General features: G+C 32.7%; 1 protein-coding gene across 1 annotated transcript in view; it reads left to right on the top strand.

Annotated features, from left to right (window-relative positions):
* The first annotated feature begins 530 nt into the window (after positions 1–530).
* The window catches only part of LOC111626088 (myotubularin-related protein 9-like), a 66758-nt gene continuing 53778 nt past the window's right edge, over positions 531–13510 (top strand). Inside the window, exon 1 of the mRNA XM_023369370.1 lies at positions 531–694. Coding sequence (XP_023225138.1) covers positions 647–694 — 48 coding nt within the window. The 5' untranslated portion in view covers positions 531–646. The remainder of the gene's footprint in view (positions 695–13510) is intronic.

The raw sequence follows: 13510 nt of genomic DNA, 5'->3' as shown, positions 1-13510 counted from the left end.
AATAGTACAGTAGAGCATCGATTATCCGACTCAATTGGGGACTCAGGTTGGTCGGATAACTGAAAAATCGGATAACCGAAAAAAATGAAAAAAATACATTATTAGTATATTAGTATATCCCATGTAATTAGTATATTGCTATTAACCAACTTCGCATTGAATTTTCATCGATGTTAAACCTAACAAATTTTTTAAAATAATAATCGTCGCTATTGTATCGTTAAAAATTATTTTAAAATTATTTTATTGCCCACAAAACAAACAACCACTCATAATTAGAAAATTAAGTCTCATTTAAATACTGGCCTCCCTTCAATGGTTGAGCCGTGTTGCCAGCTAAAACACGCAAAAATTTAACAAAAATAATATTAAAGTAGCCAAGACATAGCCAAATATTGTAGTGCCACATCACTAGCGGACATTTGAAATTTTCCAATTAGAACGGTCGGTTAACCGAAGTGACGGTTAATCGGGGATCGGATAATCGATGCTCTACTGTATAACTAAAATAAATCTTTTAATATATTTTTGTTTTATTTCAGCTAATGTTAAATTCTATTATCCATTCTTTCATCGAGCATTGTTTAATATTTTGGAGGATGGATGGACTGCATTTCTTCCAGAAACTGAATTTTCAAAAATTAGCATGAATACTGAAGAGTGGAGAATCACACATGTTAACAAAAATTATTCAGTAAGAAATTAAATTAATTATCAATATTGAGCTTGTTTCTGTAGCAGTGAACAATTTTTAGCTGATATATTAAAATAAGAAATTAAATAGTATAAAGAACATTTAGAAATTTTATTCTTCTGTTCTTAATAAATTTTTGATATTTTCTTAATTTCTTATTGAAATTCTTTGAGATTTTTTCATATATTTAATGATATAGTTTTATAATTAAGCATTTTTACATTTAAACATTTTATATGATATTTAATAAGTACAGATTCAGGTGTTCAGAATATGTCCAATTGTGTGAATGAGGTTTAAGAAAAATTAAACAGTTCTGGGGAAATTTATAGTAGAAAAAATATTATTCAATAGCTTCAAAAATGTTGCAATAAAATGGAGCAGTGTCTCAACTAAGTCTATAGACTTCAATCAGGCAAATTTTCCGAAATGACAGCATCTTGTGTTTTAAAATGAAATTGGAACATTATTTACTTTGTTTCTGATCAGTTCAGTCATTTGTTATATTGCTGTCTACTTATATGATTATGCACTTGCAATGGGATGAGTCAGTTGAGGTTCCAGAATCACGGTTTTAATTTTTACAAATAAACTGAAAACTAACTGAGCTTTAAAAGGAATCGAAAAAGAAAGTCTGTTTTTATTTCAAAACTTTTTTTGACAATATTTAATAGATGCAATTTCATATCAGCTTGATTTAAACAAAATATTTACTTGTTCCCACACAGAAAAAATTGCAAATTAATACATAACATAAAACATAAAACTACATAAAAACATGTTCTGAATTGTCTTGATTAAATAGTAGTAGGCTGTTTTGATTTTTTTTCAACCTCCAATGGTTTATGAAACAAAGACAAGTGTAAATAACAAAATGAATTTATTACCAAAAGTTAGGTACACACTTGGTTACTTTTCGACACAATCACTGTGAAGATTGAGGCATTTGTCATATCTGTGGACAAGCTTTGCAACCCCCTCTTCATAGAATATTGCCACCAGTGACTTGAGATGGGCCTTAACCTATTCAATGTTGAATATTTTCTCCGTCACGTGTCGCTCCTCGTTGAATTTTTTTTTATGTTAAGCCTAATGCAATCACATGTTTTAGAAAAATAATAATTGTGGCTATCGTATTATTCCAAATTACTTTATATTTATTACACACAAAATAGACATATTAGGGAATGTAAAAAACAAAAAATTTTATTTTAAAAGTTAATTTTAGTGTGATATATCTCAAAACAAGGTACAACACATAGTGGAACATTACATTGTACACATTGATAACGTGATTCTGCACGTTTTTTGTTAGCTGAACATACTTTACATACTCTGGATGGATGCTTTTTTTTTCAGTAGGTGGTATAAAACTAGGAAAATGCCATTTAGATAAATGCAATGGATTTTCGTGTGATGGTCAATTGCAGCGGGCTAGATGTCTGCTTGTGTGATACTTCTCTATCACTTCTCTGATAACAGACATACGAAAATCTAGAAATGATATTTGTTTTTTTGTATGTTTTCAAATATAAAATACAAGCATTATATAATGTAATATCCATCATATGAAAAAATACTTTCTTGTACCATTTTACCGTTTTTCTCACGTACGGATAATTGTGTATTACTCCGTCACAGAGATCGATACCACCCATATTGTGATTATAATCCAAAATACAATTTGGCTTCATTATTACTTCCCCATATCTGTCACATTTACCCGAATCAGAGAATTTGTTATCACTCATTGTACTTAGAATTGCCACATCCCTTTTGTCTTTCCAACAGAACACAGACAATTCATCTTTTTGACAGGTGATAAATTACCCTTCTTTCAATTTACTGCCAGGAAAATTACATGGCATTCCTATCCAATTTTTATTTACTGTTTCACATACATAGGTTTGTTTGTCTAGAAGCGTTTTCACTAAGGTCGGTGAGGTGAAAAACCTATCTAAAAAAAACCTTGTGATATTTACTGAACAATGATTCTAATAAGGTTAGCACAACCTTCTCTCCTTGCCCACCTTCAAAATTTCCATATTCAGTAGTAGCTACAGTATAAACTATAAAGTCCCAAACATATCCTATTTGTGACTCACAAATTTCAAAGCTTTTCACTCCAAAACGAGCACGCTTGTTCGGTATGTATTGCCTAAATCCCAATCTCCCTTTCCATAGCATAAGACTTTCGTCTACACAGATATTTTCCTCTGGGAGGTATGCATTTTTGAACTTGTGGCATAAATGATCGATAACACTGCGTGATTTATGCAGTCAATCATCACCACCTGAAGCTTGATTATTGTCCATAAAATGCAGACAGGACAATAAAAGTTGAAAGCAGTTGCTCGACATTGCATTGGAAAAAAAGGGTGTCGACAAAAGATCTTCACTTGTAAAATACATACTTAGGCACGGTTTTCTAATTATACTTGTGACCATTATAAGTCCTAGAAATTCTCTAATTTCTGGATTTGTCGTTGGTTTCCAGTTTTTTATCCGACTATTCTCTCGTAAATCGTCACAATTTAGCAAACTATCACCATACCTGTTCATTTCTGAAACAATCTTGTCGACAAGTTCGTCATCGAAGAATATACTGAAACACTCAAACGGTGTAGCATCACTCTGTAGATTACATCGTATTCTTGATGGTCCTGTAAAACTGTTCACTTGAGGACGTCTGAAATTTGTACGAATCCATCCGTCGTCACTACTAAATCGCGGATGTTTAGCAGTATTACTTCGAGTACTGCCATGTGATCTGCCTCTATATCCACTCGTAGATGGTAATTCAGGATCAAAATCACCACTGTCATCACTTACATTTTGATCTGATATGTAATCACCATTGCTGTCTGAAAATTTGGATTCATCAGAACCTAAATTGAATAAATATTCGATAACTTCTGACTTATTTAGAGCGCTGTGTGTACTATTTGGTGCCATATCGAAAAACAGAAACAAAATGGCCTAATTTTCTTTGTGATTTCTAACAAAGAACTATTCCTAGAATTTTGATAACCTGCTGAGCAAAAACTAGATAACATAATGGTTCTTCTGATATGAGTCACTTATTTCAAAACACCATACAAGTAGCGACATCTGATGTTTAAAAAACGTTCCGATGTAAACACTAAAATATTCGGGATCGCCCACACAGGTCAATGAGTGTCAACACGAATATTTTTGGGAACAACGTAGGACAGGTTAACATTGTTTTGTGGATTGTCATTAGTCTCAAACCTCTGCCCTCCTAGCACATTTTCAGTTCAGGAAACAAGTGGAAGTTTTCATACCTTTAATGTATGAAGACTTTCATTCAGCTTGGAACTTTTTAAACACCCAGCGGTATAGCTCCGATTTAGTGCTGAATGACTTCCACCACTTTCCTGTACTGAAAACGTGGCTAGGAAGATAGAGGTTCAAGACTAATGACGATCTTCAAAATAACATTAAGGCCCATCTCAAGTCACTGGTGGCAACATTCTATGAAGAGGGGATTGCAAATCCTGTCCACAGATATGACAAATGTCTCAATCTTCATGGTGATTATGTCAAAAAGTAACCAAGTGTGTACCTAACTTTTGGTAATAAATTCATTTTGTTATTTACACTTGTCTTTGTTTTATGGACCATCAGAGGTTGGAAAAAAACCACCCTCATACATTTTATAATGATATTTTCCTTTATCTATCAAATTTTTTCATAGATATATTTGATGCTAATATTTTTGATTTTATATTAAATTTTGAAATGTCATAAAAATATATGTATGGGGATCAAAAATAATGGAACAACTTTGGGAGGGCAGGAAGTTCATAGCATGCATATCCACTGTTAGATGTCAGTAGATGAAATCTTCTGGAATCAGTATGTGAAGCAGTGTCGGCATGTCAAGACTTGTTGGCCCATAGCGATTTTTTTTTTTTTTTGTGAGAACTATTTTTTGTTTTCATCAAAAATGTGATGTCAGATTTTAAAGAACAATATGCTGTTGTGAAATTTTGTTTCCTGTTAAGGAAAAGTGGATCATAAACAGTTGAAAGAATTCAATGTGCTTACAAACAAGATACCATGAGTAAGACAAGGGTTTACAAGTGGTTATCCCACTTTCAAAAAAGAAAAATATGTTTTGAAGATCAAACCAGGTCTGGTTGTCCATCTAACGTTCAAGTCAACGAAAATATTGAAAAAATTTGCAATCTCATTAATGAAGATTGCTGTCAAACCATTGATGAACTTGTTGATTTGTCTGTGGATTTTGTGGGAGTTTGATTCAGTGAATTTTGTCACAAGAACTTGGCATGAGAAGAGTTTCCGCATAGTTGGTTCCATGCTTGTTGACTGCCAGTTAGAAAGGCAATTGCTTGGCAGCTTGCCAGGCTTTGAAAGAACATTTGGAAAATGATCCAGACTTGTTTTCTAAAGCGATAACTAGTGATGAATCATAGTGTTATGGTTACGATCCAGAAACCAAATGTCAATACAGCCAGTGGAAAGCATCAGGATTTCCTCGTCCCAAAAAAGCAAGACAAGTGAAGTCAAATTGTGAAAACCATGCTGATCTGTTTTTTTCTGATATGAAAGGAATTGTTTATTCTGAATTCATCCATCCAGGCCAGGCAGTCAATTGACATTGTTATCTGGAAGTCCTCAGGACTTCATGATGCTGTGAGAAGGAAAAGAAAGAACTTGTAGTGAATGGGGGATTGGTTTTTCTATCATGACAATGCGCCTGCTCACACGGCATTCTCCGTGCAGCAGTTTTTGACAAGAAACGGATGACCCCTACCCCCATTCACCTGATCTCACATCTTGCAATTTTTTTTTCCCAGGATGAAGAGGGAACTCAAAGGGAAGTGATTTCAGCAGTAGAAGAGGTGAAAACAAAAGTGATAGAGGTGCTAAGAGACATTTCAGAACAGGAATTTTCTAGGTGTTTTGAACAATGGAGAAAATGTTTAACAAGTGTATTGAGGCTAATGGAGAGTATTTTGAAGGAGATTAAAATATGAAGTTGTTAAAATAAATACACAATTTTTTCTGAATTTGTCCCCATTATTTTTGGGTTTCCCATGTAGTTGCATTTTCATAGTCAAGTTCAAGAAGTTTATGACTTTTTGAAAATGCAACCATATGCATTATATTTTTGCAAAAAAATGGGTCCATTTTTTAAGTAATTTTTCATAAATAATTGCACAACCATCATCAAAAATAAAATTTGAGTTTTTTGACATTAAAAGGTCATTTAATTAGAACTCCATGCTAAAAAATAGGTCATTCATGGTGATGATGCTTGTCATATTTGACTTTAATTTTATTTTTGTTAATCATGCATTAAGTTTATAATCAAGTTTATAACTGTATCTGCTATCTTATGATGGAGATATGTGCTTAAATTAAAGCATTCATTTAATTTAGTGTTTAAGTTAACTGATCAGTTCAGTATTGCATGGCAAATTATAAGATAGATCAGCTTTGTATGATTTAATTCGAATGTTCCAAACTACTGTACATAGTGATAATTATTAATTCATTTATCAAATGTTTTATTTTGTGTGCTAATATGCAATAATTTTCAAGGAAATTTAATCCTGAGAATATTCTGCAGCCCTGCAAATACTACAAGTTTTTAATATACTTATTTACTAATTTATGCTAGATTAAATATGGCCTTTTATTTATTTAAATATATCACATGTTTTTCAATACATAAAAGTCATAGCAGGATAAGTATGGTAAATTGGCCACAATAATAATGGGATGAAAATTGGCACAAAGTAGGTACAGTGAATGATTAACTACTGGTCAATATTGGGTCAAATTTTTCATAAATGTGAAAAATTTGAACTCTTGAAAATATTGCTGTTTTCTTGCATAAAATTGAAAAGTAAGAAATACAGCCCTTCTGGAAAAAATGAGGCATGCAAGATGGTATGTATTACAAACTTTTTGGTGCTAAATTCAAATTAAAAAAAAAACAAGTTTTCAAAGATATAGTATTGTGAAAATTTTTGAAACAAGTGAATTCATTCTCTGGTTTCAAAACTTTTTATCAGTGCAGAAAATATATTAATGTTAACCTTTGTAGAGAGGGTTAGTCAGATATGGCACTATCATGATGTAGTGGAGAATAAACATGGGAAATTTTTAAGAATTTTTCCATGCGTTTTTCTTGCTTCCATTTTGGGAAAAAAATTTTTTAAACAGTTACATCTAGTAAAGAAAAAATCTTTCTTTATTGTCACTTAATTCCTTTTTATGTGAATTTTTTTTGCTGTAATTTTTGGCTAAACTTTTTTGCGGATATTGACGTTGTTCTCCAGTGTTATGTGGTTGCCCTTGATTGGTATATCCATCGATCACTACAGAGTGGTTAATGCATTCACTGGTTTAGAATGGGGCAACAGTTTCAAAAATTTTTAGTAATTTTTATATTACTATATTACACTATAACAAAAATGCAGACTTCATTTTTCAAATGCAGCATAGTTTAAAAAATCTGAAAACAATTATAAAAAATTATAACTGTGATAACATCTAGACCAGGGATGTCCAACCTGCAGGCTGCACTGCTGCCCACTTAATATTTTTGTGGGGCCCACTGCATCCTAAATTTTTTAGGTACACATTCATTTATTTTGATAGAGTATGTCACAAAAATGATTCTCTTTTCACTTGATACACTTTGATTTCGTAATGACATAACTGGTGCTAGAGAACTGTACTACCCCACATGTATGACATACTGTTGTGAACAATTATTTTTTTGCATGAAAATTATAAAAAATGTTGAAAGAAATAGGTTGAGTGGTTCCCATTTAACTAACATTCTTAGAATTAAGACTAGTACCATAAAATCAGATATTGACAATATTATAAAATAAAGGCAATGTCAAAAATCTCTTTAAATTTATTTTGTGTGATTTAATTTTTTTTTACTGTCAATAATACAGTGTTTTTTGTAATTATATATATTTGTTATTAAAATTTGATATTCACATTTTGAACCTTTCAAAACTATATATTTATATAAAGTACCTTTGTGGCTTGCGGAATATACCTAAATTTCTAATTTGGCCCATTAGGAAGAAAGGTTGGACAACCCTGATCTACATCAATATGGTACTAGAAGTGAACATTTTTATCTCTGATTTTTTAGAATGGTTTTTTTTCTTTGTCTAATAGTAGTGGGATGTTATCAGTGCAGAAAATATATTCATTTCATTGGGCTGCAATTTGAAAAGATTATAGACCTATAAGTTTCCACTGTAGTCCATCTGTCTGCCTGCCCTTCCTCAGTCTTGAGAACAGTGTTAAATAGTTAAAAGTCAAGACCAGATATGGAAAGCTTAGAGTAGGAGGCTCCAGTTAACTATATAAGAACTTCTGCTTTGGGCTGGAAATCACATTATTTCAGTTTAAAAATCTTCTCCTGAATGGAGTTAGATAGATGACCAGTGGGACTTCATTGTTAACAGGAAAATATGATAACTAAACACACTCAATAAAACCTTTTAACTATGCAGCCCTATTTATTAAATTCTAACGTTTTCATTCATATTTATTTAACATATTCGGTCATATTGCCGAATTATGAAATGCAAATTCTAATGTACGCAAGGTATGTCGATGATGTGGTTATTTTATGGAAAGTCAAACCCAACTTACAACAATTCATAAAGGACATTAATGACAAGTTTGGCCTCAAGATTGAACTCGAGCAAGAAAGTGATACGCTCATACACTTTCTGGATTTATCTATACAACTCGACAGCAAAGGAGATTTTCTCACTAAAGTCTATAGAAAGCCTATGTACAACCCGATATTTATCCCATGGAATTCACACGACCCGCCAACGTATAAATAGCCGCATTCCAGGCGCTCATTGCACGAGCATACTCACATTGCAGCAGTACCCAAGACAGAAATGAAGAGCTGTGTTATATCAATAAACTAGCTAAGAGATATGGGGTTAATATTAAAGCTATTACTAGCCAAATTAAGACATGTAGCAAGGTGCGAAATTTACAAAATCCAGAAGATTTCACACTTAAGGAATATAAGGCCTCGCTGAGCAGCATCTATAGGCAAATAGGAGCCGCTATGAAGAAAAGAATAATATACAAAAGAAATCCTACAATTTATCAATTGCTAAGAGCAGACAAAGATGCTGTGGACAAGAACTCTCTTCCAGGAGTCTATAGAATCACTGTTACAGATACGCGGAGGCAGAATATGATGTTCTACATCATACGGAGCTAACAGAAGATCCCTCAAAGAAAGGCTATCAGAACACCAGAGAAACATAAGAAGCAAACAGCCATGCACAGTGCTGGTGACTTACGTCTTAGCTGCCCCCAAGAGGTCAAAGCTGAATGGGACCATGCTAGATTGATACAAATAATGCGTGACAAAAAGCACCTCTGGTACGCTGAAGCCTGGCATATCTGCAAAACCAGCCAAAAAGCATTAGCTATCAACTTCCGAGATGCAAGCAAAGTATCGGTAGCCTGGCGATCATGCATATTATAAGCGTCAAGAACGATGACAAAGCGGCAACTTACTTAAGGGCAGAACCTTTAAGTTAATGTATTTGCTCAACACATTGTTTATGTTTTGTATTTTATGTCTGTTTGTATTTTTATTTTTATTGTTATTTTATATCTTGAACGCCATAGTTTTAATGTTCTAATAGATACTGTGGTTATATAATGACAGCCTTTATGTAGATATGGCACTCTTTATTCCCATAGAATATCCTTTTAAAAAATGTTCCAAAATGATTGGATTGGTAATTCAAATTTTCTCAGAGTTCGGAGTTTGATTTTTTCTGTTTTTTCCATTTATTCTTGATAAAGGTCATTAAATATGACTGAAAATGTTAGAATTTAATAAATACGGCTGCATAGTTAAAAAGTTTTATTGAGTGTGTTTAGTTATTAAGAAAGGCAGTCTACGATGAGTTATAATTGGAAAATATGATGTACAGGGGCAAGATGCTACTAAACTTAAGTACTGTACATTGTGATGAAAAATTGTAGCCAGTATTGTGATGAAGTCACAGAATATAATTTAAATTATATTTATATCATAACATGCCAGATAATTCCAATAAAATAAATTTTCTGTAACTGTGAAATATGATTGATTAAAAATACTCACTTTTGATTGTTGATGTTTAGAAGTTTTATTTTCTTTAACTATGTTGCAATATATGAATCAAATTGGTAATTTTTTGTGATATATAGCAATGTAATGTAAAGATTTCCAAAAATGCCAAAACTCATTTTCTTGCATTAATCTACTCAAGTATTGTAAAACAATGTTATCAGATTATTTGCACATGTAAATTATGCATAAAAAATTTATATGAAAATATAATTATAATTCTGTTCATATTATAATGTGCAAGATAACTGATTGAAAATGCCACTCAGAGCCATTTTTATTAATGTCTCAGATTTTATATTTTTAACCACACTGCTCTAAAAGAATCAAGTTATTTTTTGTATTGCTAGCATATAATATAGTGTGATATAAACAGACCTAAAAGTTTAGAAGTTGCATCTTTGCTTTAATCTCCTTAAATAATTTAAAATCATATATCTGTAATCATTTTCAAAGTTGAATTTCTTACAAAAATTAATAAAAAAATAAATTTAGTAGTCCAGTTTTATTCAAATAATAGCTTCAGCTACTATTTTAAACTGCATATTTTCTCTGCAATTACTATTTGAGGGAAGTCATTATTTTCTTTGCATATACCTGTTGATGTGCACTCTTGTGAGGTTATCTGATTAGGGTGAGGAGTCTTCCGACAGCCGAGTGGTCAATTCCATTGTGTGTGAGTGTTAGGATTCACTGAGACAGGTTTCCATCATAAACTGTTTATTAAACATAGAAATTTTCTTACAAATTCCTTGATTGATGAGATAGCACCACAAAACGCATGGATTAAGTCCGAATAAAGTTCGAAAAGTTCTGTTTTCGTTGTTTGTGGATGGACACTGATGGTGAAATACTCCGTAGGCCCTGGGGCGTTGATCATGGCTTTCTGCAGCTTCTCTTTGGACGAACTGACGAATCTGTAGATCACTAGGAGGCACCCAGAGAACGATATTTCCACAACGTTCTGAAATGTTCTTTTTCTTTTTCTAAAGATCTGGAGCATGCACATCCAGGAGAAGAAATGCTATGCATCCAAGACCCAAGAACCTTTGTAACTTGAATCGCATGGTTTTATACATTTCTTAACCTCGGTCACCTCTCCATTGGTCTCTTCTTGTCACCTGGTGAACATTCGAAACCTAATGGAGGGTGCGGGAGAGGTCAACGTTGCGAATGAATATGATTCCTCTCTCTCGTCGAGTTTTCCTCAAATTTATCCGTTTCCATTGTTTAAGGAATTTACAAAAAAAAAAAAAAATTGCATTGTTCAATCAAGACACCCAATCCTTTCCATTCGCGTCTGAAAAGGAGCTCTTTATTATTAAATCGACACCCCTCATTCGGACCTCTCAGTTGACCCCTGTTCGGGTCCTCACACTCTTAATATAATAGGTAAATATATATTGTACATTTTACACATTTCGTTTCCTGTTATGTTTGTTAAATAAATAAATTTGATACATCCCTACTAAAGTTTATATTTATTAAATTTATATTACATCAAGTTTTTGGAAATTTTCAAAAATATAGCTGCAGCTGCTATTTGATAGCAGTTATTATTTGAGTAAAACTTTTCTATTTATATCACAGTGTGTTAGAAAACTCAGATTTTGTAACTTTTGTATGTGATTTAACTGCAAATTTTGTCATTTTGAGCTATTTTTATTGATTTTCAGATTTTTTTTATTACATTGCATTTGGAAAATGAAGTTGGTAGTTGTTTATAGTATAATATAGAGTAATATACAGATTCTAAAAAATTTTTGAAATTGCTGCCCTGTTCTAAACCAGTGAAACCATTTTTTGAAAACTTTATTATACAGTGATACCTCAGGATATGAACGCCCCAGCATACGAAATTTTCAGGATATGACACGAAATTTGAACATATTTTTGCTCCACGATACGAACAAAAATTCACCATATGACGTTACATTAGTTTGCAGCGCCATTTTTTATTCACTTCTGTTCATCGGTCTCAGTCCCGTGTTTGCTTCGTCATGGAAGGATCTCGCTCAATAAAGGAAATCTTGAGGTATTATCAGAAAGTGACTGATTTTATTAAAAAGAAACGTCTCGAAAAGGTTCACACTGGCTGTATTGCTGCTCGGAGTAATGACATTTGCCTAAGTCATTTTAGAAACATTTTAAAAAGTAGGCAAAGCCAAACTTCTTTGGATAGATATTTTACCAAGCAATCTCTATCCAGTGAAAGTGCTGGTGGAAGTGAAGGAAAAAAAGCAAAAAGCAGTGAATAAAAATTAAAACAAAAAAATATAAAACAACACTAATTTTTTTTAATCTTTTCTAAGTTATTGTTACATTATGTTATGTAAGTTAAGTTTTAGTATAATTTCCCTTCTCCCTCTCCTCCACCACCAGTTTACACCTCCACTATCATCTATCCTCAAAAGTAAAGTGCAAATAAAACTACATTTTTTTTAATCAATTATTATTCTATTATGGTTATACATTTACAACTACAAAATGCACTTTTCAGTGTTTTCCTTACTATAGTTATTTATTTTTTTAATGTACTACTTAGCTTTGAATGTGTTTTTTGTGTTGGAATGAATTACAGTAGAACCTCGATTATCTGGACTAATTGGGGATGAAGGTAGTCCGGATATGGAAAAATCCGGATAATTGAAACAAATACTTTAATTTGTCTTTTAATGATAAGACAACACATTTTCTTTTCGATGACATATCGGTAATATTAAAAGTAAATACTGTATTTAAATCGTGATCAAATTTTCAAGAAACAAACGTTCGTATTGAATTTGGACTACAGTGATACCCCAAACTTATGCGATAGGTGGGACCGAGCGATAACCGCGTAAGTCGAATTTGCGTAAGTCGGAGTATAATTTTGCAATTTGTGTAAAATCTAAGTCGGATGTATGTAAGCTAATAAATGTTCTCGTTAATCTTATCTTGTCTCTTGATTCATTCACGGTTACAAGAAATCACCACATAGTCTCTCGAGTCTCCGTAGATATAACAAACATAGAAATAAATAACACAAAATAAATTGTAGCTATGTGTCGATTCCGTGCGACACGTCCGAACATGTAAGTCAAACAATAGTGTGAGGGGAGTGAGTAATCGAGAGTCGCGTGGCGATCAAACAAAAGAGGAATTGACGAGATTTGAAAATCGCATAACTCCCGGTTCGCGTAAGTTGGGGTAGCGTAAGTCGAGGTATTACTGTACTACTGACCAACGCTAACAGACTACCTATTGTTTAAAAGGCCCTCCGGTGGCGCAAGAAAACAGATTTTATAAAATAAAAAGCAGTTGAAACTGCATTTTTATGAATAAAAATTTGACAAAATATTTATCGTTTTATGACGAGTAAAATTTTTGTCGCATTCACGGCTTTTAAGTAATGCATAAACCTTCGAGGCGCGAGGCCCTTCGGACCACGAGGCATAGACGGTGGTCCACATCGTCCATGCCTTACGCTGCCCTTGGTCATAGAAATGATGTAATTTGAATATAAATTATTTATAAATATGTATGTCAAGTTATATTTTTATTACTACACTAGCTGCAAGGACCCACTTCGCTGGGTTTTTATTTGTTCGTACATTTGTATGTAACATAGTTTTTTTATATGGGCCACCGTCTAT

The sequence above is a fragment of the Centruroides sculpturatus genome, unplaced genomic scaffold (genome assembly GCF_000671375.1).
Source record: "Centruroides sculpturatus isolate CEXI.00-Female unplaced genomic scaffold, Cexi_2.0 scaffold305, whole genome shotgun sequence".
Lineage (NCBI taxonomy): Eukaryota > Metazoa > Arthropoda > Arachnida > Scorpiones > Buthidae > Centruroides > Centruroides sculpturatus.
Note: the sequence above shows the minus strand (reverse complement) of the source record. Positions and strands in the feature narration are given on the sequence as shown.